The 27,786-nt window shown below is 39.5% G+C and overlaps 2 protein-coding genes across 4 annotated transcripts in view; both read left to right on the plus strand.

Annotated features, from left to right (window-relative positions):
* The window catches only part of acox1 (acyl-CoA oxidase 1, palmitoyl), an 18,274-nt gene extending 13,147 nt beyond the window's left edge, over window positions 1–5,127 (plus strand). For both annotated transcript variants that reach the window (XM_023412787.2, XM_023412786.2), the window contains exons 10-14: window positions 410–589; window positions 1,120–1,225; window positions 1,591–1,734; window positions 2,573–2,779; window positions 3,217–5,127. In XM_023412787.2, the coding sequence (XP_023268555.1) occupies window positions 410–589; window positions 1,120–1,225; window positions 1,591–1,734; window positions 2,573–2,779; window positions 3,217–3,267 (688 nt within the window). In that variant the 3' untranslated portion in view covers window positions 3,268–5,127. The remainder of the gene's footprint in view (window positions 1–409; window positions 590–1,119; window positions 1,226–1,590; window positions 1,735–2,572; window positions 2,780–3,216) is intronic.
* Window positions 5,128–7,026: 1,899 nt separating this feature from the next.
* The window catches only part of LOC111659760 (inactive rhomboid protein 2), a 29,685-nt gene continuing 8,925 nt past the window's right edge, over window positions 7,027–27,786 (plus strand). The window contains exons 1-14 of one of the 2 annotated variants that reach the window (XM_023412788.2): window positions 7,027–7,166; window positions 12,135–12,207; window positions 18,550–18,696; window positions 21,009–21,160; window positions 21,872–22,055; window positions 22,821–23,042; window positions 23,675–23,803; window positions 24,487–24,596; window positions 24,943–25,161; window positions 25,500–25,611; window positions 26,063–26,137; window positions 26,680–26,841; window positions 27,476–27,561; window positions 27,693–27,756. In XM_023412788.2, coding sequence (XP_023268556.1) covers window positions 18,562–18,696; window positions 21,009–21,160; window positions 21,872–22,055; window positions 22,821–23,042; window positions 23,675–23,803; window positions 24,487–24,596; window positions 24,943–25,161; window positions 25,500–25,611; window positions 26,063–26,137; window positions 26,680–26,841; window positions 27,476–27,561; window positions 27,693–27,756 — 1,650 coding nt within the window. In that variant the 5' untranslated portion in view covers window positions 7,027–7,166; window positions 12,135–12,207; window positions 18,550–18,561. The remainder of the gene's footprint in view (window positions 7,167–12,134; window positions 12,208–18,549; window positions 18,697–21,008; window positions 21,161–21,871; window positions 22,056–22,820; window positions 23,043–23,674; window positions 23,804–24,486; window positions 24,597–24,942; window positions 25,162–25,499; window positions 25,612–26,062; window positions 26,138–26,679; window positions 26,842–27,475; window positions 27,562–27,692; window positions 27,757–27,786) is intronic. The other variant, XM_087175751.1, reaches the window with a different exon arrangement.

Raw genomic sequence — 27,786 nt, forward strand, 5'->3', positions numbered from 1 at the left:
TGCACATGGAAGAGATTGAGGAGGGGGGGTTTGATGGCCATCTGGTTATCTTGCCTCCACCTTCCACACATGGGCTATAGCCACACATCCACCACCAGTGACAGCCTTAAACTGTGTCAGTCTTATACTTATACATTTCTTTTTTTAAAGTATATTTTTTTGGGCTTTTTATGCCTTTAATGGACAGCACAGTGGAGAGTGACAGGAAACGGGGAGGCAGAGAGAGGGGGAATGACATGCAGTGAAAGGCCGTCGGATGCGGGATTCGAACCGGGGCCGACTGCAGCGAGGACTGTAGCCTCTACACATGGGGCGCCTGCTTAAACCACTACGCTACACGACGCCCCATGCACCCATGTTTAACTGTGTAGCCCTCAACTGTGTGCATCCTCTACTTTTGTCTGTACAGATACCTGGTGAAGAGCTACCGGCAGGCTAAGAACGGCCAGCAGCTGAGTGGCATCGTGTCTTACCTGAATGAAGCAGAGTATCGGAGGGTGCAGCCCCAGCCGGTCGCTGCTAGACCAACTGTGGTCGACATTAATGACCTAGCGAGTCTGGTTGAGGTCTACAAACTACGAGCTGCCATGTAAGAGACAAAAGCAGTAAAGAAAAAAGTGACCTGAAGTGAAATACTTGCACTGTGTTCTGTGTTTTCAATTCTGGTTTAATTATTTAATGTTTTTTACTGTAATTGTGATCGTGCCTAGAGAGAGGAGGGATAGAAAGCAGACACACTGTCTGCTGCTGTGTGCCCCACCCCCCCCCCCCCCAGTGTCTCAGGTGTTGTTGTTGGCCAAAGCTTCAGCTGTCAACATTAATGACACTGATAGTCTAGTCAGTGTCTGCCTAAATCTGCTGAGGCCCATATTTCTGCCTTTGTCCTTTTCTCTGTCTGGTATGATATACTGCTCTGACTATATCCATGGATACTGTCAGCATTAGTAAGATCTAAATTCATTTAGCAGTCAGTGTCAGCTGTGTGGGGAGCACAAACAGCGGGTAAACCAGTCTGTTGGAGAGGGACAAATTGTAGCCTGCCAGTTGAGACATCAGAGGAACAAAAGGAGAACTGTGTTAGAAGTAATTTTTTAATGCAGATTATGTGTGTGTTTGTAGCCTAGTAGAGATGGCAGCTAAGAGCATCCAACAGGAGTTGCAGCGCAGGAAGAGCCAGGAGGACGCCTGGAACAACAGTGCTATCGACCTGGTCAGAGCCTCAGATGTAAGTTCAGGTTGTGTGCGTGTGTGCGTGTGTGTGTGTGTGTGTGTGAATTTTAAAATGAATTATACCTAACCTAAAGCATCTCAGCCAACCTTTTAATATTGTCCTAGGGGCAGAGGTAATGTAAGCTGACAAATTGTCTAAAATTAGATTCTCTGCATCAGTTTATCATTGTATTATCTTTTTATATATCTCATCAAGACATTATGTGATCATTACATAGTAGTTTTAAGGTTTCCTCTAGTTTGCAAGCTCAAAGCCTGCTCACATACATCCTATTTCTAATATTTCTGTTCCTTTCTTTCCTATTTGTCACGCTGAGTCTCTTTCATTCATCTACATGTGCTTCTGTTTTTTGTCTCCAGGCCCACTGTCACTACGTTGTAGTGAAGCTCTTTACTGATAAGCTGGGGGAGATTGGCGACACAGCCATACACTCAGTGCTGTCAACCCTGGCTCTACTCTACGCCCTGCATGGCATCACACAAAACTCTGGAGACTTCTTACAGGTCAGAAAAATCAGAACATGTAGAACCAATATGGTCACAGTCAGTGGCTGAGCTTATTACACATATTACAGACATATTGTGCAAATCTGCTCCAGTTATTTGTGTACTCCTTGTACTGTTGGTCTGTCCGTTTCTCTGTCAGTTTCCCTATGAAAAACCAGCCTCAATTGCCCCTTTGTCTTGGAGTTAACAAAATGGGGTCTTTGTGTGTTGGATCTGTGTGTCTGGTTAGCTGTCGTCTTTTCTGCTGTGTAAATAAAAGAAATGAAATTTAATTTTATGAACATTGAATTTAAATGAAATACTAGAGACCATCTTGCAATGGGATCACACCAGCTGTTACACCCATCAAGATGTTGATGTTCCGACCCACAAGAACTCAGTAGTCATTACTACATTGTTATTAGTACTCAGTAGTCACGAATTGAACCACACCCGTCTCGAACTTGACCTTCATTTTGAGCTGAACTAAAGTTTTGTGGCTGCATTTTACAAAGTTGTGACGCTACCACAGTGACAATAATCTGCCCGCAGTCAGACAGACAAACAGATTAAACAAAGTACTCAAAACCACCTCTGTGGTAGTTGCTGCTACAGTAGGTGTCTCCAGGACCACATTTTGCCGTGATGACACACACACACACACACACACGCACAAACTCACAAGGTGGAAACCATTCCAGTCCCACTGTCGCGGCTGGTAATATGACTTCATGCTTGCTCTGAAATCTGCATGGACAACCTACTATGTCTCTTGTATGTTTACTCACTGCTTGCACACCTGAGTGAGGTCCAGCTGCATGTTTTCATCTACAGCTCCCATCTTTTTCTTTTTCAGGCTGGACTACTGACTGTGCCCCAGGTGCTGCTGATGTCTGTTCGTATTAAGGAGCTGCTGTCTCAGCTGAGGCCCAATGCTGTGGCGCTGGTAGATGCCTTTGATGTCCACGACAAGAAGCTGAACTCGGTCCTGGGACGATATGATGGAAACGTCTATGAGCACTTGTTTGACTGGGCTCGCCGTTCACCCCTGAACTCCACAGAGGTCAGTCAGGGTCACCAAAGTAAAATAATATTAATGACAATGAGTTTAATGAGTTTCAGTAAATTAGTATTTTCAAATGTTCTTAGCTAATTTATGTGTTATATCTGTTGACAAGAGAAGCAGTTTGATATGGCAGGGGCAGTAGTTTTATGCAGTGATAGCTTTATTGTTTGGTGGTTTGATTGACACCATTAATGTTTTGATATGTATGGATGTATGTTGTGAAAACTAGCTAACAGTTAAAGTAATTTTTATTTTTGTAGGACTTTAATGTTCGCGTATTATGACTGAGATATGCTGCATCAAGACAGTCTAGATAGGTTCATGTTAAGTTTGTCAGTTACATGAACAAAAATAGCTTTCTTTGCTTTGCTTTTTTTCTCCCCTGGCCTTGCTCATTATTTAAATAAATGCCCCATACCTTCTTTCTGTCACAGGTACATGAATCCTTCCACAAGTACCTGAAGCCCCTGCGGTCCAAACTGTGAGCTGACCCTTGAACCTTCATTCCTGGCTCGGACCCTTCAACTCTGCTTGTATAGGCACAACCATAGCAGTAATAACCCATCATATCCAATCCATGATGGTCCTCACTCACCATCAGCAGCTGGTTTTTCCCAGTATGAAAGAATCTAGACTTCCCTACTCTACTCACTATCTCTCTGTGGGCAATCAGCCTCTCTAATGGCCATCGTATACTGACACGCTTGTCCTCTTGGGTGAGAATTTTGGACAACAAAGGGTGTAAAACCAAGAGTGAACAACCTTAAACAATCTGAAGTTTATTAGAAAGAACCATGAATTAAAGTTATATCTTAAACTCTCTAATGAAGTCAATATTTTGAGGCCAAAAAAACAGCTTTAAGAATTCTGAATATTAATCAAGCATTTCCAGTTTTCGTTGCCATGTTTTCTGTAGAGAAATTCCATTGTGTGCCTGATGGCTCCTCTGTGTGAGCCAGCCAGTCAGGATGGATTTGCCATCTCTTTTTTTCCCCCCAACAAGACCAGAATGTTATTATGAATGTTACATAATGTTCGAGCGAACAAACCAACAGCAAAATCAGTTTTGGTTGTTTCCCCTGACTACAAGGACCAACATGCTAATAGACATTGTACTGTTCGTCATAATAGTTGTTAGAGAGGCTTTAATTGTCCATGACTGTAGGTATCAACAAAAAAATTCACAAGGATGAACTTTTCCTCTTCACAAGTCTGCGGCCTAGCAGATTAGAACAGAAATCAAACAGAAACATCAAGTGAAGATTAAAATTATTCCCCTGTAAAATACTCTGGGTTAGGGTTAGGGTTAGGTGATAATACCACTTTGAAGCTTCTGCTACATAAAACCTCTTAAGATACTAGAGTAATAAGATTTTAATCACTATTTTGAGTATCAAACACTCAACCCCAGGAGGCTAGAAAGGTAGCTGTTTGTGTAGGTAGTCTCTTCCTTTTCTTCCTCATTGTCTGTGTGTCCACATGAATTTTGAATATGTTTGTGTCACAGCAAGCTTTTGGCAGAAAATGGTCCAAGATGAAGTATGTCAAGTGTGTGAGAAGCACCTGTGAGGACAGGTAATATGAATTTCTGACAGTTATTGAGTGTTTAATGAAGCCACGTATGCACTGTATATGTGCATTAGTATTCCCCCTCCCTGCTGTGTGGGGTCGATATAAAGAAAGGTTACACCTCTGCCAACACCTGCATGGATTCTTTTTTAAAAGTTTTCAATCAAGTGCATTTCATACTACAAACTTTCAATACATCTATTGTTAAAATGCTGTGATGTTCCAACATGATTGAAATATGTGCAAACTGGATGACTTTTTCAGTATCACTGCTCCCCTATTTTTGTTATTACAGTTTCAGAATTGGTGGATTTATGTTTTTGGTTTATGTCAGCCTGCTGTAATTTATTTTTCTCTGTCATCAATCAAGTAGGTACTGAGGCTGGTGAATAAAAGTAGCAACATAACTACACAACATAAACTTTTATGAGATTTTGTGACTGATGAAAAGGGGGAACTTTAATCTAAAGCCTCACTGTGAACTGTAAAGATGATTTGTATGATAAATTTGTGCCTGAGGAAGCTTTCTTTCCCTAATCAAACTAATTAAGAATGTTCTCAAAAAGGTTCATAGCATTTCATTTCTGTATTTACACAGACTTTTAATCAGTTGACACAATATAACCTTATGTAATGACTCAGTTGTTTATTAAGCATATTTGTGTGATAATTTGTCGACATGTTTTCTTGAATAACATTGATTTTAAACAATGTCATTTTAACAGTTGGTAAATAATTTGACCTGTAATTTATATTAATAAAAAATTAAATGATCAGTGCGTTGTGTTCATCTGTCTGAACCCTGTGGTTAACCAGCTTGAATTGATTTTCATGTCCACTAAAGAAACCCTTGAATTTGAACATTTGAGTATAAGTGGTTAAATTTCACAATGTGTATTCAGTTGCCTGTACAATTAAAATTATTTTGTCCCTTCTTTGCTTCCATACATTATGAGATAACACTGCTGTCTATACATGTAAATCGTTACTAGAGAACTGCTTTAAAGTTGCACAGTAAAAAAATTAAGTACCAAAGAAGTTGGTTAGTATGGTCATCGTAGACCTGACTGATTCTCTGGTAAACTACTTATATATGAACTAAACATAAGTGTGCACTGAAAACATTTCACTTGTATCTGAATATTTATTCAAAATTGTACATTTCTGTACACAAATTCACACTCTCAAGTAGCTACAAAACTGTTGTGAGCCCAAATACTCACATTTGTCAGTCACATCCTGTAGATCCAAACCATCTTCTCTATTTTCCTTAGAAAGTGGTGCAAAAACACACATGCGTAAAAATATGTGAATCATATCATTGTCACATAAGAGTTACGTCCTATTCTCAGTAGGTGGTGCTGAGACTGTAGTGTAATATTATGCAGATGTCTTCATTGTGAGACTGTCATCAAACCTGAAATTTGGGGAAGATTGGACAAAGAATCATAGAGTTATAACCACCTCCTATATTTCCATTCGGTGGCGCTATGATTATGGCTAAATCTGGGCATGTAAATGTGTTAATTGCGGGAGTCTCATCAAACCTATATCGTTGCGGCCTGTTTGGACCTTTGGACACTGCATGCTGGATTTATAGCAACTTCCTGTTTCCCAGCGAAGGATCGAAATCCCCCTTGCCACCACGGGCTGGTCGTTTGACGTAAACTCAAAAGCTCTGCACTGTAGTATTGCACTGGTCTGAAGATGAGAATAAAGCAACAATGATCTTGGAATTGGACAATATGTCATGGACATAAAGCCACTTCCTATTTCATATTTAACTTCCCACAAGAGCCACGCGCTTAAGTGAAAACTCAAAATTGACATCCATGAAGCATCAGCATCTTCAACAAATTATTTTCTTACCTTTTTTTTGACGCCCAGGTCAACTCTCTAGGAATAATAAATGAAAAAGTAGATCATAACATTATAATATTGCCATGAGGTGTCATGGTATGAATACTACTAAATATGGACATATAGGTCTGTTCAGGCCGGGAGTCTTATCATACATAGAGATTTTGGACCAGTTGGGACAATGTGTGCTGGAGTTGTAGCGAGTTGAATTTTCATGGCGATGGATCGAAATTCGCTTTGCCGCCATGGGCAGGCTGTTCCCGCAAAAAGTCACAGTTTTAACTACAGTGCATCACCAACTTCTTTAGCATTTCCTGACCATGTTTGGGTCAAGATTCGATGAACCTGCTTGGAGATATATCCAAGTGTAGGACATGACTCTCCCTGTTTCCACAAGGGGGCGCTATGAGTATCACTGAATATGAGTACATGAGTTTGTTCAGGCCAGGACTCTAATCACACACAGAAAGTTTGGTGCCTATAAAATACGTAAATTTACACCAGGCCTGAGCGTGTGCAAAGTTTCATGAGTTTTTGAACATGGGAAAGGCCTCAAAAAGGCAATTTATTAGTCGGAATAATAATAATAAATACTAAAGTTTCAATATGGTCCGATCTGGTGCTCGGGCCCTAATTATTTTTTAATTTAATCAAATCTTATTTACATTTTTAAATCTTATAAAGCACAGGTAAATAAAATTTTCACCACATAGCCCTGTAGTTTCCACACACGGCCGGGAGTTTGAGGGGGTTGGACCGGACCCAGCTCCTCTCCTCTGGCGATAAGATAAGTCGTAACTCCGCCCCCTGCTCCTCCGTGGAGCTGCAGTCAAGGATGTTGGAAGAGAGAAAGAGGGAAGTAGTAGACACTGGTGGACAGTAGCCTACAGTACCGTAGCACTTCGGACAAATACCCTCTGCTAATGAATAATAAGCCACTTATTTCTTCTTGGAGGTGAGTGAAATGAGACTTTTTAGACCTTACATTTGTTTGTGGAACGTTACAGCCGTTAAAAGTTAACTTGAAGTGTTTGGATCCACGGTCATTATCGAGTTTTTTATTTTTTTAAATAGAAAACAATGATAAATATCTTTAAGATCACCGCGTATAAGTTGTGTGAGAAAGTGAATTTTATTATTAGGTGTAAATTTAGCTAAATTAAATCTTTTTTAAAGAAAACACATTGCACCGCTAGTGACAGTTACAACGTTAGCTTACAACAGTCGTTTTCACCTATCGGTCTAGCCGCTGAAAGCATGCCCTGGCAAGCCCTTTGTTGCTGTACCCGCCGAGACAAATACGTGCGGATACCATTATTCATCTCAAATTCTCTTCTGTTACCCCTTTAAAGTTAATTATAGTCACCATGTGCCATCAAATTCATCCGCTGTTTCACCCCTCCCAAGTGTTTTTCAAAGTATTTAAGAGGGTGTGTTCACACACTGTGTTCCACAGGAATTTAATGAGGAATGGCAGAAAACTGAAACTGACATTTTCACCTCAATTATGACAGAAATGAACTGCACCATAGAAATACGTTTTGGTTCTTGTGTAGCTTATCTTTAAATCATATCGTTTTGTAGTTGTACACAGTGGTGACAAAAATAGACACAGTCCACTGAGCCACAGAGTTGCTGCCTAAAGATGACTGCAGATACAAAAAATGAATAACTGTTGTGTTCATGTTCATGTCAACTGTCCTTACAGTTACCTCTCCACCTCCTGTAGAGAGTTACATAATTCTGTACCACTTTTTGCCAGCATTTCTCAGATGGGTCTGTTGAGGATAAAACCTTATCAGATGTTTCTCTTTGGTCTGAAGCAGAAACGTTTGCAGCAGTTGGACTAAAATGGCAAAACACCTGTTTTTGCATACCTATCAGATTAATGGCATCCTCAGTTAATTCGGAAAACAGGATGAAAATGCAGGCCAGTGTTACTCAGCACAGTCTTCCCCTTGTCACCAGTTATTACAGATGTGCTGAATGAAGGGCTTTAGATGATGAGAAATAATGGTGTACTCTGCAGGGAGTTTAGGTGCCACTTAAGTTAACTTAAGTTTCAGCCTTCACTGCCATGCATATACTTTTTCCATCAACATATGATTAATACCAAAATTATGCATAAAGTACAGAAGGCCCTCATAGTGGTGGGTGATGTGGTCAAAATTATCATTGCAATACTTATCGCAGCATTATTGCAGTGTTTGTCCTACTATATTTGTTTGTATTCAAGATCATATGAGTATAAGTGGAGGAGCAGTCTTTTGTTCGGGGTACTCTTGATACACTAGTGCAGGGGAAAGTGATAGTCACACATTGCAATTGAATACAACCATGTCTTCAGATAACTTGAGATAACTGAGACATAAAAAACATGTACAAAGGCAGTCTTAGTACATACAGATCAGTTTCAACTTTGCAATTCATTTTTAAGTTGTTGCTATTAGAAAACACTCATGACATAATAATTAACAGTTAATTCTATTTCAAAATATTCATGATCTTAAGTCTATGAACTCAGTTGTTTATAGTGATGTCTTTGTATTTTTTATTAGTTTTATCTCAGTATTTCAGTATCCTTGTTGGAATTCAGAGTTTGCTTTTTTACTTGCACAATACTGTAGAAGTACACACAATATTGACGTATTTCTTATGTTATTATTTTCATAAGAAATGCTAATTTTACTAACAACAAAATATCAGACTAATCATTCGCTTGAAATAGCATTAGTCTTCATGTTACCTATACTTGTAGGGTCTGCAAACATATTTAACTGTCCTCATAGAGTGATTCAAAACCTAATCACCTCATTCTACATGCGGTACCCTGTTATAATCCACCCTGTGTCATCTACTGTCCGTGCATGTATCTGTTAACAAAAGGAAGCAGTGAGTAAGTGAGTGGAGTGTTATTTAACAATGTTTTCAATTGCAGTGTATATAAGCACATCACACTAACTTTTCTGCAGCTGTGAAGACAAACTAGAAAAAAGAGGAACCTCATTTCATAAGCATAGAAGGCAGGTTGTATGTTGTACAACATGCTGTTACCCAGCAGCTGCATGTGCATGGTTGAACTGACATGTCGTCTGCACCAGCTGTGCACCTGTCAGTGAGTTAACAGACTCAAAGAAAACTGTAATCCAGTGAATATCAGAATGTTTACACTCTGTTACTATAAGGAAACACTTCATCAGAATCAGCAAGCAAGCAAGCAAGCTCTGTCTTTATTGACTCGGTACATATTTAGTCATCCTGTTCTTTATGTTCATGTTTCCAGAAATAAGATTTTGTTTGTTGTTAAACCTGGTTTTGAACAAATTTAGTAGATTTCTCTAGAGGTCTCCAGATGGGGTCTGTTGATCTTCAGGGCCCTTAATGAATTTCCAGATGGTTCCCCAGAAACTGTGAAGTGGTTTAATAGATTGATTGTTGCCTCTTAGGGAGCATTAGAATGAAATAACAGGGAATATATCTGCTCAGAGGTTTTTAGTGTCTATGTTGTTACCTTTCCATGAACAGAGTACTAAAGCCCATTTTATCTAACAGTAACAGAAAAGAACATGGAGCCTGAATAATGTATACCTACTTCTGCTGGTGTTAAAATTTGAAGTTTGGAAACCCCTAGGCTTATCCACTTGCATTCAGTGTCTTCCAGTTTGTCGAAGTGTCACAAACAAATAGTCACATCACTTACCTCTCAGGGCTTTCCTTCCATGATCATATCTGTTTTCAGCTATAAGGCCAAGAAAACACAGTGCCTGTTTTTTCTTTTATAATAACAACCAGCTTCAGTAACAGGAGTATCAAGCTGCTGGCCAGGCTGTTGGAATTTTTTCCCCTTCACTCCCATGCCAGCCTTCGTTCCACAGTGCATGACACATTATCTCAAAAATATTGGGAAACTCCGGAAATGCTTTGAAACTCAGAGAGACATAACCCTTAAAAGGATTTTTGTGGATACTCTGACTTTGCTTTAGAGCTCCCAAGGTGCAGAGAGTGGTTTGTACAGACCATTTGCATTTATTGTGATATTGAAAAAGCTAATTTCTCTCTGCATTTCTTGCCAGATCCTGGAGGGGACAAATTGTCTTCACTTGAGTCTGGCACCAAATTTACCTTGTGACAGTACGCTACTTTGTCTATCTCAGTTTTAACAGTCAAGCTGGGCTACTTGACAGGAATTTCTCTGAGAAAGCCCTCAGAAGCCGGCTGTTTTGGGTGACACATTTTAGCACAAGTCTGCACAAACTTGTTATACCAGTGACAGAGAGAAAAACATGACAGGGTAGTAGTAACTTGTTTTTCTTACATGTGCACTCATTGTATGAACATTAGTTGATTGCAAGAAACTCTTTGACCGGGAACAAGTGCAGTGCTGTTGCTGAGGTATTTGCAGTAGTGGCTCAATGTCTTGCGGGTTTGGGCATGCAGGCTCTTGGAAAATGGTGCAATGTTTTACACTGTTTCTGGAATGATTAGGTTGAACCCAAGGTCCTTTTCAAACAACATGCCTCAATAGTAAACATGAATTACTGTCTTCAAATGGCTTTAAAAACAAACTATTGATTTGTGTGAGGCACCAAAGCCAAAGAAGGGTAATGGGATATATAAAGAATCATGGTTTTGTTTAGAGAATCATCATCATGAGATAATATGGTTGGAGGTGAAGAATGAGTGGGCAGTTTCGATTGTTGCTCTGACTGTTTAGAAGCATGCAAACACACAGATACCAGTGAAACTCACACTCTCCTACACCTTCAGTAGCATTCAAATGGTTAAGCTCCTGCTGGCATAATGACTGCCTGCTCAGTCATGGTCAGATTGTACCGTAAACACATAGCAACAGTGCAAACAGACCAAACCAGATCATCTTTTGAAAAGGTGTATGAAGTATCAGTTGGATGTTATTTAAGTGCTACAATAAAGCTTTTGAATGTCATAAAAAGGCCTTGTTAAAGCACACGACTCTTCTTCATTCTCAAGGCAGTCTGCCTTGAGCTGGCGGCTGGCCCGTGCACTGTAAGACTCTGTTACACTTCTTTCTGTTCCTCCATATACAGCGCGGGACTGGTCCAGCAGCTCTTGTTGAGATGGATCATCACGCAAACTATGTTTGTCAGACATGGAAATGGGAAAGAAACATAATTTTCATAAGTAGCATTTACTTACGTATAAATACTACAACCATATTGGGTTGCTGTTTGCTGTTTGCAACAGGAAAAGTCAGAGTTTTCCAAAATGAGGATTTGCAATTTTTGTGGTCAGGGGAAAAATTTTGACAGTAATAACTAGCGTGTGGGAGGTTCCATACCAAATTCCAGGGTCAATTTCAGTTAAATCTGTTTGTCCTAGTTCTTCACATAACTCTTGTTCCAGAGCCACTGTCAGTCAGAGGTGACATAAAAAAAAAGAGGGCTACAAACTAAAGCGTGATGCTAAAATAACTGCACTGTGGCTTCTACATGTCACATATAAATTTGCACTTGCATAGTTGTGCGCACACTTACTGATTGTGTGAAACATAGAGTCTGTGTGAGGATATGAATATTTTCAGAACATCATCGCTTGTACTCGGTTCAACCATCAATGCTGTCCTCAGTCATACTAATGAAAAAATTACAATTCCCACTATCATTCTTCCCTCACTCTTTGATTCTCTGATGCCTCATGATTTTGATCACACTTCCTCTGCATGTGTAAAGTTGTATTTAATAGATTTTAGGATTGCTGTGCTCCTCTTGTGTTTTCAACATATTGCAAAGGTTAAGGGACATTTATTGGTCAACATTAAAACCATTTATCTCATTTAAAAGGCTGTTTGAAAATTGTTGCTGATTAAAGTTTGTGGTAATCACGTTTAAATTAACACTCGTGGTAAACTAACAGTTACACACGTTTTTGTATATGTCCCTGTCAGGATCTACAAACGAAGATCTACGTAGAACTTGGTGGATGTTAAGAAGAAGAAGTGATGAGACGTTTATCTGAAGGTCAGTTCCTCATTTAGCCTCCCAAGAGTTTCAGAATAAGCGCAACAGCAGCTCTGACTGTAACATCTGCTGTTTCTGCTGCACAGTTAAATGACACACTTGTTCAAAATTCTACTCGCTAAATGACTCATTCAGTGTTGAATTGTATCAGTGTATCGGACATTAGTATAGGACGTTATCATGAGGTAAATCGTCATGAATACTGTATTCAGACTTCATTTGAATAAAGTGAATAAGTGAAGTGAGTGAACAAAGGAAGGATGTTGTGTAATATTGTCTGGTGCTCAGGCTTCGCTTTTCACACACTCCCACCAGTATCAGAAGCGCCACCATGTGACATGCTAAATGATCACTATCTCAAGGTTATTATTTTCTTTCTGATGTTTGATGATGAAAGCTAAACTTATCAGAAAGAAGAAGAAGAATACCTTTCTCTGCGTATAGACTCCTGGCATGTTCACATAAAGGATTTGCTTTGATAGACTTTGATAGACCCGCAAAAAAATATTTTGACAAGTTACACTTAAGCGGACCTGTTATTATCACTTGTTTCCAAACAGAACATTTGTATTTTCCTGCCCCCATATGCTTTCTCAAACTTCTCAAACTTAGATCTTGCGCAGAGAACCCTACACCTTGTTTAACAGAGAGGAAAATATATTAATGTGATGACTAAAAATCATAACAGAATTAAAAGGCTTGGATGTTATGTTACATGGTTCATTGTAAATATGTAAATTGAAGGAAGTAATTGACAAGAGCACATAGACAAAAAAATGCTGCTCCCCCCTCTGCTTGACAAGGCCCAACCTTTGTCAATGGGCAATCGCCTCCACTTCTGTATTGTTCTGATTGATGTCTGTTTTTAAGCTTTAACTGGTCAAGCACCGCTTGCCTTGCTTGTCCTGATGGCACGCCACTAATCTGAATATTGATAATGAATATTAATTACGGTCTGTTTCCATTAGATGCCGTTGGCCAGTCCTCTATATTTAGTCAGTAGCTTCTCTGTAAGTTATAATAAGAAATCCCCACCTCAAAATTTCCCAACTCAGATTTCCCCTAATTGTGAGGGAAAATCACATCATCGTCTTATTGACAGCACTTCTCATTTGTATAAGCATTCTCTGGTCAGTGACAAGTATTGATAGCAGCTGTTAATGTTGGTTACTTTCACCACGTCTGAAGTAGATTTGATGCTTATTCGACTACTACAAGTTGCTCTGGCAAGTCACGTAAATGCTTAAAATGGAAAAGTAGAAAAAAGACCGAGCTAAGCACTCGCACGACTCACTCTTATCACCACACAGTAAGCAGCAACAACATGCTTTTTACTGTTGCGGAGGCGCATAGTGCCGTTTCTCAACGGTTCCCCTGCCTCAGATGTGAGAAGAATGCCAAAAATACTTTGTGAGTGAAAGTCTGGTTGGTTTTGAAGTCGGCATAGGTGATGTCTCAATTTTTTTAGACATGATATACAGAAGGTATGTGATTGGAGCACTGCCTAAAGGTCCCTTGATAATAATAGCTTAATCAAGTAAAATCTATTATATAAACACTGTTTGTAGTGTTTTACATTCAGCATGTGTTTTACACAATCATAACTTTCAGATTTTGTTAATTGTCAAACATTACATCTGCACTTAAGATCATGTTAATTTATGTATGTGTGCTTGGCTCAAGTAGTCAACTGGCGTGTAGAGTGAGTGTAGCAGAAAATGAAACATGATATCTTTCCCACCCCCCCTACATACTAATTATGTATAGGATTTGTAAGAATGGGACAATTTGCCCTGGCTGCATTTGTAGTCTGTTACAAATTTCCAAAATTATATAGTTCTTAGTTAATGAGCACAGTCCAGCCTGTCAGGCTTAGAGAGACAGCACTGCCTTGAGCATCAGGCAAATGGGAATACACACACACACACACACAAACAAACACACTGGCACATTCTCAGGGCAGGTTTCCCCTGGGGGAAGAGACTGAACCATGGTGACACCCTCCCACAGGTACATGCAATATCCCCAAACACAAGGAGGTGGAGGTGACACACACACACACACACACACACACACACACACACACACACACACACACACACACACACACACACAGCAACAGTTCTTTTGATCGATGGTCAAGTAAGGACCACTTTAGGTGAACCAGTGAATTAATAGACCACAGTGAGGCATAAACACGCAGGGGCACTTGTTCCATGTCATGTGATGACATTAGCTATGGATGATGTCATTGTGGACATACCTCCTCGCTCTGACATGTGACTCTGGTATCCGTGACCGCAGTGAGTGAGTCGGCAAGTTGACCCTCCCACATCTGTGGTTTGGAATCATTGTATTGTCTCTCTTGAGGTTTCCTCTTTTTTTTCCTTTACATGTCAAGGGTTGTTTTTAAGCTTTTCCTTGTCTTCTCATCAAGCTTAAACTTGACTTGATTAGACTTTGATTTTTCATTTCTTGTCATTCCATCCATGGTTATAGAAACACAACTGAAGCATGACATACTATGTGTTATTCACCCAAGATCCATGTGTTACATTTGATAGTTAAATTTCACATTAGCTGTGGTATGTATGTATGTATGTGGACATACATACAGATACAGAGAGTGCACAGGTGGTTAATGATTAGATGTTTATTAAGCAAACATGCCCTTATGGTGCTGCTGCTTGCTGGCATACTTTCATTTCTAGACACAGCTGAGGAATTGACATGGATTCAATAAAAAATAACGGAGCTCATTCTTAAGATATTTTTTTGTTGGTGGTATCAGCAGTCTGTCAGAACAGACAACTAGTTTACAACTAGTAAAACTGTCCCGTTATCCATAACCCGCCTGTCATTGAGCAGATCACAGTGAACCAAATTAAATGTCTACTGTCTACTGTAAAAATATCTTGGCTAGAGTGATGCTGCTTGAACACTTTTTTATTGTTTCAATAAAGAAAATTAACTATATACACTCTGAAGACTTTACCACTCCTTTCCCTGGTCCCTAGCGTAATGCTTCCTATTGCCACTCAACAAATAAATAAATAAATTAATAAATAAATAAATCTCCAATCATAGACTAGGTAAAAACAAATTGTGAAAAATATGGTAAGTTGCTGGCCAGATCTAATAACAAATTCTAAACATGTTGAGGATCTGGACCCTGGGTCTAGTTTGAGACTCATGCTTTATATCATGACTCTTGCAACTGTGATATACCTGGGGGAAAAAAATTGTAGGTTGCCAATATGGTATAATTTTAACTTATGTGTAACTTAAAGGTCAAGTTGAGTTGAGTATCAATATATTTACATCTTTAGGTAAAATGTTAAAACGTTTCACTGTCCCTGGTTAGAGCCTCACATAGGTCCCATCCCTCTGTTCTCTTCCCTCTGACAAACACAATCCGCAGTCCATCCCCATTAATTTTCCTGTGTAGTTCCTAACATCTGCCTGTCTGCACTGATAGACTGTGGTCGGCAGCAGTCTCTCTGCCACTTGAGCGCTCTGTCCATTAGCCAAATTCCTAACTATTTCATTATCTAAGTGGATGAGTTCCAGCCCCTACCCACTACACCACTAAACCACAGGTTAGATTGCCAGTAGCCTCCTCTCTTGTCTCAAGAGGACTGAATCAGGCTTTATGCCTAAACATGAAATATTTAATATTGAAAATATATGAAATATTTAACACACCTAATTGAAAACATGGTTAGCAGAAGTGAAAGTTACATCCCTTTTCCCATAAAGGTACTGTACAAATGCTGTTTTGGGGGGCGAGTGCAAAGTAAGTGACACAGCCTATATGTAAAGCCCTGTCTAACCGTGTGTTGGCTCTGTAGTGGAAACTAGGCTATTGACTGAGGTGGTGTCAGATTTCTCTGCTGCTGCCATTCCTGCTGCAGACACCCAGGGTCTCGAATTGATTTTTCTAAAACCACAACTCCAGGACAACTTCAAGGCTTTCAAGACCGTAACGACATAATGGATGTGTTGGCCAAGGCTTGTGACATTATAGGTTTGTGTCTACAATGCCTTAGATTTTTCTGGAAATACTGTAATGCTATGAGACTTTCTTAGCTCCAGGAATAGACTGGCTGGTTGCTCCGCTGGTGACTGTGATTGGTAAAGACTGGCAGACAGAGATAATTAAGTTTTGCAATATTATTCCGTCCCTGAATGGACAAAGAGACAGGTAATGAGTTGTTATATGAACTCATCTAAGAAGACTCCGGATGTGTTCTATGTGTTATCTGTGTGGTCCAAAGTATGTGCACAGACTCAGTAACTTGATGCATTGTCAGTAAACACAGACTATAAGACACAGTGATATTGATAGAAGTCATCCCACCGGTACTGAGTATTTTTTGAATAGCTGGGTGTACAGTGTGTTTTAGACATGATCTCATTCAGAAACAACTTATATCGAATACAGATGCAGAACAAGCTTCAACTGCTAGATCACCATTATTAGATGTGTTCAACAAAAAGAGCTGCAAGGTTGTTTTCAATTCAAACAGAGGAAAAGGATATGGATTACTAACCATCTTGAGGATACATGATTATTGGAGAGCACTATTGACCCCTGTCATGTGATGTCATCGGGTGTCACTCCCAACAGCTTAACAGCTGGTGTATCAGTTGCTTTTTCATTAGTGTTTCAAGTGTTTACATTAGGTGCTGCAGTATCGATGTCTGATTTTTAGTTGTCTAACTGGTTCCCTTGAATTATTTTAAAGCCTCTGGTTGGGCTGGGTGGCACTGTGTGATGTTAAACGTATATTAGAGCTGCACAATCCCTTTTAATATCTCTCTCTGGGCAATTCTGTAATGTTTAGGAATGCGTTTGGTATTATAAATATATGATTTTTTTATGATGTGATGAAGCACGTTCATTTGTCAAGTGCTTCATTTGTTGGATTAGCCAAAGGCATACATGTCCATGTGGTTATTTTGTCAATGAATGGTTTACTGAATAAACTTCCTGAAAATGTGCTGCATCCCTATAAACAATATAAAATTACAGATGCCATACACATATGTATTATCCAGGCCTCTGTGTTAAAAACCTGTATCTTTCTCAGGCAAATGTATCTTTATGTATCTTTTATGAATTTTGTTTTGACCGCTTATATTATTTGCATATATATATATGTATATATTCACAGTGCATAACACAGGAAGCAACACCAGCTTCCTTTCCTTCCACCTCTTCCTTAATACAGTAATTACGTTAGTTTGAATCAATTACCTAAGCACTGTTTAGCAAGACAAGTTTGCAACCCTTAATATAACACCATCTCTCATCTGCTGGAAGTGAATGCAGAGCCTTTTAAGGGTCACTTAAGATATTGCCAATCAAGGTAATCAAAAAGCAAGGGAAGTTGGCAGGGATTTTTGTTTTAGCAGATTGAACTGGAAGAGAGCCAGCTCCTGACTTTGTTTGGATAGACTGTAGTCGTTTCCTTTTTGAGAGATTGTTGAGGGTATAAAGGAAAGGGGTAGGTCCCCACAAGAGACTTGACACAACACATTTAAGTTCCTAAAACGGATTTTTTTTTTTTTTCTGCTGTTGTTTTAGCTCTTGTGAGATAAGAATTGAGCTTGGTTAAATATGTTTACTCTGCCTCAGTGATCTAGTCCATTTTTGGCATAACATTAGTTATATAATATCAACATGCATTCACTAGTAAAAATAGGCTACATGTTCTAGCAGTGCTAGCAAGATTTTAGTTTTACAGAAATATTTAATATAATCCGCTATCATTATAGACTTTAGTCACAGTTTTTATTTGGTGTTACAAATTTTGCCTTGAGTTTGGAAAAAAAAGGGTGTTTATGGATATATTTTGTCATATTTGTGTTGAATTGACAGCAATCCTGTTGAGTAATCTTACGTAACGAGATAGGCTATTACCTCACTGCCAAATATTGAGTTGGTACTTCATTTATGCATTTTGAGTATTAACTTCTGCATATCTTCTAACTAAGCACACACTGTTGCAGTGCTGGTGCTAATTTTATCTTGTAGCTCACCCATTTTAGACTGAGACTATTTTCATTTCACACATACAGTAAATCCCCCAAAACTTGGTTTAGTGGTAAAAGAGCAGCTGTAATGGCCATAAAATCTGTGGTACTGATGGATGCATGTGGTGTGAAAATTGTTGTAAATGCTTAAAAGTAGCTAGAATTAGAAAGGGCATGTAAAATCAATTTAACATCATCTAGTTAAAAGAGGTCTCTTTCTCTTTACTAAAGTATGATAATTGTGTAAAACAGTCTTATGTGACATGAATGTTCGAGTTATGCTTATGCTTTTCTCATCTCCAGCACTCTGACAGGATGGCATCACAGGAGGGGAAGGAGCCCCCTCCAAACAGAGGTCAATCAGATAGCCGTCTAAAGAGTAAGAAGCCGCCCAGCCTTGTAATAGCCATCCCTCCACCAGAGGTGATGTCCCACGACCCTGCGAAACAGGTAAGCTGATCATTTGGACCTGACCCTGTCCTTCAGTGCCTGGCCTCTTCGAAACAGATGTTCATTTACAAGATGTGTTATCACAATAACTCACCACACCCTCTTTTAATGCTGGTGTTAAGTGCTTTCTCATTCATGTTGAGTTCATTTAAGTTTTAAAAAGTACCCAAAGGCTGCGGTCTCTATTATACTATATAATATTTATTGTCAGAAATCATGAATTGACAACAAGAATAGTTTTTCATTTACATTGATTTCCTTAAAGAGCAGGGAAATGGCTTAATACTAACCATGAATGCAGCAGTTCACTGTTTTTCTAATGCAAGGACATCAACCATTTGTTCAAAGAGTAATAAAAAAAGCAATAAAAAAATCCAAAACACCCGCATACCTCCCCCTTCCCCTGAGACCCTCCCCAATCTGTGGGGGAGTCAAACATTCATTATCACAGTGTACACACACGCACCCATGCACGTACTCACTCACGCACGCTCACACACTCACACACACATAGAGGTTTAAAAAACATGGTCCTAATTAACTCGATAGATAGGCTTGATATTTTGATTAGGAACCCGCAGAGGATTGAATTAGGATAAAAACATGCTCAGCAGTCATTACAGGAACTTTGATATTGCCTACATTCTTATATCAGTTCACTTTTGGTCACTTTATGCATTGATAGACTGATACTTTAGAAGGATGAGTCATGCCTACTAATTATTTGACTTACCATATACAGAGGAAGAGAAAAAAAGATTTCAGGCAGTACTTTATTTTTAAAAGTTCAAAAGGGTTTTAACTAGGTTAATGTGGTGGCATAGTATTCGGCTGTGCCTCTGAATTTGCCATTTGCTCGAGCAGGGAGGCATTTTGGACAGCTGTCTTGCAGTTTATGGGCACAAGGCCATACATTTTCCCCCTGTGGGCCCCATGCTCAGAACACAAACGATGACATTTCAGCTACACAAAGTAGTAGGTAGACAGAGTTTAATTGAGCATGTTACAGTTAAACTGTTGCTATAGAGCAACTAGTGTAATAAACATGCAAATGTATGAACTTGGGCATGTGCTGTAGCTTAGTTGTTACAAGACGGAAGAGAAGCAGAAAGAGGCCCCACACTTACTCCACAGACTACAGTATTTCCATTACTAATACCAAATTAAATCTACACTATAGATGGCGGAATATCTGTCTGTATTTAGATTCTCTTGACAACGGCTCGTATGATCGACTTCAAACTTTGTGGGTATATTGCTGAGGACCCAAGGAAGTGCTGTGTCGACTGTGAAGTTTTTTGGATGAGCAGTTCTTGAGAAAGCTTCAAACATAACTTTTGTACATGTTACTTGAGGTGAAGAAAAAAGGTGACACTACACTAGGGCAGTGCAGCACCCTGGCAATTTACAGCGTGCACATGTCAGGGTTTTAAGAAAGGTGGACACTCAACTGCTGCAGCACTTTCTACACCTTCACACACACAATCTCAGAGTGGAGAGGAGCTGCCAACTCCAGCAGTGACAAGCAGGACCGACTGACCACACACACTGCAGGGTGTTTTGCTCTGGAAGTGCACAGTCAAGTGTGACGTTGTGTGGATGATGTTTGCTGGATAAATGCAGGCAAAGCAATCAGCCTCGACATGTACATTTTGAACAGACACTGCACTACTCATTTTAAATTTGGAAATGCTTTGCTAGATGGACTGATCACTGCATAAAGTATGTTCAAGAACTACTATTGTGCAAAAAGTCATTAATTGTCACCAACTGCAGAGTCGCTACAGATTAAGATAATCAGACTCATTGGAATCACTGCTCATTTAACAGAAGAACACTAAACAGCATTGGAAGAGTTTAAAAGAACAGGAAGACAAATTGTTTCAAGTGTTTTTTACTTGCCCTTTCAGTCATACCCAGCCACACAAATTATTGACACACAATTGTGTATGCATTAAATGTGCACTTAATCCAAGTATCGGATTGCAGCCAGTGCAATAATTGCCTAATTATTTTCTTAACACCTTTATAAATTGATAGTAGTTTCATTTGGGATGTTCCTGAGGGTTCTGCAATAATTATATTTTATTCTCCTAATTAACCTGCAGCCTTTCATAATTATCCAGGTCTGTGTGTAATCTATGTCTCCTCTGCCTTGCTGCTGCTTTATTTAGGTTATTGTAATATTCCACTGATTAAACACTGATTAAATAACTCAGTTATCAACTGTGTAGGCACTATTTCTATTTTTTTTAATGTAACAACAATTAGCCTGCTATACTGAAACATTACTTCTCCTTTCTTCTTGTCAGCCGTTGCGACCATCTCTGAAAAAAAGTGAGAGTGGTCAAGCAACCGGTTCTGTGTCGGAGAGTGTGAGCGGAACCGGCGATGGAGGCTTCTTATCCAGAGACAGAAGGCCAAAGTTGGGTAGACAAACCTCACTCTCTCAGAGCATTCGCAGGTAAAATGGAAAGTGTATTATTTGAATATGTATTATTATTTATGTTCATGTTGCTCATAATTCAGGTTGCTCGTGAGAGTCAAGTCTGACAGTTTTTAATTAGAGACCCACGGGATAAACAAATAGTCAGTTAGGTCGTGAACCCAAGATAAAAACAACCAGCAAAGCACTATAGTTATTATACAAGAAATGCAAGCACTCTTCACTGCTGGTCATTCACCCTAAGGGGTCAGAAAGTACAGATACTATTCCCCACAACTCATTCACCAAAAAAAATTATTCTCTAGGATCCTTTCAATTAATAGACAGTCAGTAATGGAGCCATTATTTTCAGTAGCAGCAACATATCCCATGAATCTGATGGTTGAGCATAGAGATAAAAATTGCAGTAGGTATAATTTCTGATGTACAGTATTTACATGCATTTCTGCTCCTAACATATTCTGTAAAACGTCTTCAGTTGATTTTGTTTTGTTTGTGTCTTTATGTGCTCATGAACACATGTTATTTAAAAGTGTGGCATCATGTTTTGGCCCGTTTCAGCTCATTGCCCATTGCACAATTTCTCACATTGTTGGGATGTTACTAGAAAAGGTGTTGCACACATTATTCAAATGCCCTCTTCCTGTGTTACCTTAGCATCATCTGCCCTTGCTGTTTGACCATTTATTATGTGATTCTGAGGCCACCCTCTTCTTTCGGTACTTCCAGGAATACAGCCCAGTGGTTTGGCGTGGGGGAAGACTGTGAGACCAAGCAGCAGGTATGGCAGAGGAAGAGCCTGCGTCACTGCAGCCAGCGCTATGGCAAGCTGAAGGCCCAGTATAGAGAGCCGGACACAGCCACCAGCATCGACCAGGGCCCGGACTCACCAGCCACACACAAGATGCCCAAGGTACTGTCAGCAGAGGCACACGGTTCCAACTACACATTATAATCCACCCATTAATTCACATCCTGATTGAGGTTTTATTCTATTGTTTGAATAGACTAAAATGTCCTACCATGGAAATAAGTTACACAGACAGCAAAAAGAAACAAGATGAGGTACACCAGTCTCACCAGTTATGAGGTCTGTCCAATAAGAATTCCCATTTCCAGCCAATTTCACAACCAGCCAAAAAGTAATAACTCTTTTTTTAATGTTATGACACTAAGAGACATCTCTGGGAGGATGGGAACAAAAAAATGGTGAGAGGAGGAGACTGAGGAGAGTGGGAAAATGTGTCTGGCTTTAATAAAACTTTAATGTTGTAGGGTCCCAGATGGTACTCCTCTCTGTCCAGGTCACACAGCTCTACTCACCATCCAGTATTTAGTTTTTCATCTTTTGCTTAACTTCACTCACTTTTTCGATCCCGCATTTGCTCTTGTAATCCGGAGTGCCAGTGATGAAAATTTCCAGCTAGCAGCATTGTTTTTTACCTCTTACTATACACACATACTATACTGTACACTGCACACTGACATAGGTAGCAAATTTCTCAGTACTGTTAACTCAGCATAGCGTAAAGGTGATCTATCATTTATTTGTGATTTACTTTCTCTCTCCTATCATCTGCTCATTACCTGCGACTTGTGGCCAAGTTCATGTTACTGCCGGGGTGCACATCAAACATTTATGTCATGTTGAGTCTAATTTCTTTTTTTTTTTTGGTAGATTGTGGATCCACTGGCACGGGGAAGAGCCTTCCGTTGCCCAGATGAGGTGGACAGTCGCTCCCCCAGGACACCCCACGCCACACAGGGAGTTCCTGTCACACCGGGGATTACCTCACTGAGCTCTTTCACTAGCCAGCGCTCCGGGTACAGCCGCTTCCCCAGACGCAAGAGGGAGTCCGTCGCCCGCATGAGCATTCGAGCTGCGTCCAACCTGCTGAGGGTGTGTATGGTTACCAGAATGCCTGTATATCTGTGTGTTAGGATCCATGCCAGATCAGGTCAGAGAATCATCGAGGGCACTGACTCATGTTGCTCTTGAGCATTTGGTGGGTGTTGTCAGTTTTTCTTTCTGCACCGCAGACAGCAGCTGCTAATTCTATTTAACACAGTAAAAACAGATACCAGATATCCGTGGAGTCTCAGTGGATTGGGATTTAGATTTAGAAAACTTGAGCATACAGGTTGTGAATAATCTCAGTTTCCATAGTCCAAATTATACAGTGTTTAGACTCCATGGAGATCTGTCATATTCTTTTATTACCATAATAGACAGAATGTAACTTGTTCACACCTTTACTCAGTTTAGAAACAACCTCAGGAAATTATATATTATACTATAGTATATTAAAACAAACTATTATAGACTAAAATATTTAAGAGCTGGAGGCTTTCCAGTGTTATGGCAAGTTAAGGAAATGTCATGGAATCAGACCGTTGGTTTCCCCTGCGTTTGTTTGCATTTCTAGTTGTCCATTGCTATTTTATTTCTAAGTAGAGCTGAACTACTTTCAGAAAATACTACTACTTTCAGATTGTGTATGAGTGAAATCACTTATTGTGTGTGTTTTCCAGGGTCGTAGTGGCTTGGCAGGCTCCCAGACAGGTCGCAGTTTCCCCAGGAGGAGCTTTGCCAGGCCCAGCTGGTTGGATGAGGACACGGTGGACTCTGCAGACACGTCTGAGTCGCTCTTCTTCAGTAAGGTCAGCAACCACTCTGTTAATCTTCCTGTTAAACCCTAGACAGCAGTTTCGATCTTTACTTCAACTTTAGTTGGAATTTTTTTTTTTTTTTTCCATCTTAACTTCCTTCCCCTTCTTGAGTATGTCATCAGTAACGCTCCTCACCACTTGATTCCACTTTCACTGCTTATCTGCGACTTTTATCAGCCTCCTTTCTTCAGCAGCTTCTTTCTTTCTTTGTTATCTTTCTTACCTTTCTTCCTTGTCTTTGAACATTTACAGCATGTTGAACAGCAGCTGTGTTATCTATACTTTGGTAAATATGTACCTTCACCTCAGTCAGCAAGGACCATAACCTTTTCTCATGTCTTGCCATAAAATTCTTCCAAATTCTCATCTTTACTGCTAGGTATTACTATTTAATCTAATCAGTTGCTGCTTGAAAGACTGTAAAATCTGTATAGTAAAGGCTGCAAACTGCAAGTGAGAGGTTAAGCATGCATATCTAGAAAGTAATTTAAAAATAGGAATGTTTTGAGAGATATTACTTGGAAGATGTGCATTATCTCATGTGTCCATTATATCTCCCTCCCTGACATCTGCTATAACAGAAACAGGAAGAAACAGGGGCCCTCTCATTAATTAATACTCTCCTCTTTTTTTCTTCTCACACTCCCTCTTCCTCTGTGACCTCTGCTGCGTAGGTCGATGCCCATGATGAACTCTACTCTATGGCTGATGATGTGTTTGAATCTCCTCCCATGTCGGCAGCTTTTGCTCCCTGCGAACAGCCTGACCAGAAGTTCCCAAGCCTGTGAGTAAATTAATGCAGAACCAAAAACAATGTCTCTTGTCACTGAGGCTCCCACAGTTCCCAGACCTTTTAAGCAAGCCTTATTATGCCCACTCTAAAGGTCACTAAAGGTGAAAGGTCACTGAAACCCATGAATATAAAATGTAACAAAAGCAGAATTGGCATACGCTTTTACTTTTACTCTTTTTCTGCATTTTCTTGAGCTGTTCATTGCTTTTCATATATATGCATTTAATTTGTGCACCTTTCTTCTTTTCGTTAGTCTGTCTAACCACTGTCCACTACTCGCCACACCCTCTTATTTTTCATTTCTCTTCCTACCTACCTTTCTTCCTCCTAACTCCAGTAAGGACGTATCTCGGATGCCCAGGACACCAACAGTAGTGCCTGAAAAGATTCATCCTCGCCGGGGGCGTCGCATCGCCTCCCAAGTTAAGCATTTTGCATTTGACAAACATAAGCGTCAGTACGGCATGGGCGTTGTGGGGAAGTGGCTGAACCGGCACTACCGACGCAGCCTCAGCAGCAACGTCCAGAAGCAGCTGGACGACTTCCACAGCCACAGGTAGGGAATGAGTAGATACTGATGTGCACCGACATAGTACTGGATAATTCATGAACTTGAAATAATGGACTTGTGGCTCTCAGTCAGAGAGTGAAAACAAACCAGCAAAGTCATCTGCTTCACCATTTCATTTTATTTTATAGGCAGTTTGAACAGTAAAAAGTGACATAAAACCTCTGGACAGAAACCTTGATGGGTTATATACAAGCTACAGTAATCTTGACAGCAGTAAGAAGAGTTTTAGACAGAATTTCAGTTTCTCCACTTTAATGTGATGTTTGACTCCATGACTGACAGTTGGCTGATTTGCAGTGAATTTTGTTTTGTTTGGTTTTTAGGCCCTACTTTACCTACTGGATCACATTTGTCCATATAGTGATCACACTGCTGGCCTGCTGTACATATGGTTTTGCCCCTGTGGGGTTTGCACAACATTCTACATCTGAACTGGTAAGTGAAGCTCTGAGCTATAAGTCTCAGAAAAATCTCTCTTCATCATGAACTAAACAGGTGTACTATGAAATACTGATAAGAATTGGACTTTTTTTTATGATAAAAATAGGAGGTCAAAACACTGCTCTCTCTAGTGTCAAAATTGCTGCTACTGCTTTTTGTGAAAATGAGCATTATAACTTCAAAGTAATGTTATTTTGATGTCCTTTTGTCTCAATACATGGTTGAGAGCATTAAATATTAAAAACGGTTCAATTATGTTGTTTTTTATGCAAACAAACACAAAGCAAAGGATGAGTTTAAATGACGAAATGTATTTATTTTATGAATTATTTTTCACTCAGAAATCATTAATTAACATTGAAATCATTCAATGTAATGGTACTTTTGTCACATTATGTACATTTAGCAGTTACAATGCCAATTGTGACTCTGTCGCCCTCTGTAGGTGCTGAAGAACAAGGGGATTTATGAGAGTGTCAAGTATATCCAACAGGAGAACTTCTGGATTGGTCCAAGCTCTGTGAGTCTCTTACTGGTCTCAGTTTAGCTGTTACCACTGTATGTTTTTAACTACCCATGTAGATGGACACACATAGGATGTTTGTCTTGATGTATAAAGCCTGGTGAACAGCTCGCTAAAAAGACCTGTTGTGATCATAGTCCTCACATTTCTCTTCTATTGCACAGTATGACGCATCAGTGGTTGACGCTGTTTGTTTTGTTGGGTGAAGGGTTACACCCATTCTCAAGTTATCACCTATTGTGTTTCCTGTCACATTTAGTAGGTTACTTCCCTAAAAATGTCGATTGTTTTTGTTCTCTGCATTTAACATTTAAGGTTTATCTTCAGTGTCAAGTGTCAGTATTTTAAGTTTAACCCAGAGGTTTCTGTATTTTCTGGAACATAAAAGAACAGTCATGCGACATGAACACATACTGTATTTAGAACTTGTTAATTAAGTCAGAACTTAATCTCCAGAAATGATGCATGTAAAGAATATATTTGAGTTTTCTCTTGCTTTAGCTTGTATATTTTAAGAATATTTTCCTACCTTTTTATAGGAGGACTTGATTCACCTGGGGGCCAAGTTCTCACCATGCATCCGTCAGGACATACAGATAGTGAGTCTGATCCAGAAGGCAAAAGATCTGGAGAAAGAGTCTGGCTGTTGCGTCCAGAATGACAACTCTGGATGTGTGCAGACCCTCAGCTCCGACTGCTCCGTATGTTCTTTACCATGAACTTTCATGTTTACTACATTAGTTTATCAGTGTAAATAAAAACAACAACTTTTCTCTGGTTTTAGCAAGAACTTGAGCAAATTAACATTTAGGGGAATATGCACATGCAATTGCAACTGGTAATGTCAAAAATGCTTATGTTTCACACACCTATAGCCACAGAGTAGAAACAGCATACACTCTTAAACACTTGTCTGAGACATGATTTTATAATGTGTAAGTATATTATCACCTGTACAGTCATGCTAAATACTCGCAACACGCATTCTTTACGTACGTCCTCACAGTTTTTGCCATACATCACATTTGCCCTGCTCATAGATACACAGACCGGAATCAAAACTGCTATACTATACTAACTATAAATGTAGCAAGATTTAAATGTAACTTATCACTTTTCTCAGAACAAAGATATTTTTAAATTGCTTGTTGGAAAATGCAGTGATATCTTGTCAAGTAACATTTCTTAAAATAATTTGTTTACCTCTCTGTATATTTATTGGTAATGTACAAAATGTTGCATCCTAAATGTTTACTGTTCTGTTTGTTATTCAATTCCCATGTGATCCTATGAAATAAATACTAAAATTGAATACTAAAATAATTGTGCAAACAGGAGACGCTGGCCACATTTATTAAATGGAACAATGAGCATGTGGATATCAGCAGGTCCTCTGGTTCTGTCTGTCACCAGGATCCCAGGTGAGAATTTGTACAGTATGTGATTACTGTGCCACACGACATGTAGAACGCTTCTAAAAAAAAACCCAATAAGAATCAAGTAAATCGTTTCAAATCATCCTGTGTCCTCCTGTGTTGCATGTTGTGACCAGAGTGTGTGAAGAGCCTGCCTCTGCAGAGCCCCATACATGGCCAGATGACATCACCCAGTGGCCGGTGAGGGGAGACTGCTGCTTATTTGGAAAT

This window comes from Seriola lalandi, unplaced genomic scaffold (genome assembly GCF_002814215.2).
Source record: "Seriola lalandi dorsalis isolate HSWRI2012SDOR001 ecotype SW California unplaced genomic scaffold, Sedor1 jcf7180002054487, whole genome shotgun sequence".
NCBI classification, from domain to species: domain Eukaryota; kingdom Metazoa; phylum Chordata; class Actinopteri; order Carangiformes; family Carangidae; genus Seriola; species Seriola lalandi.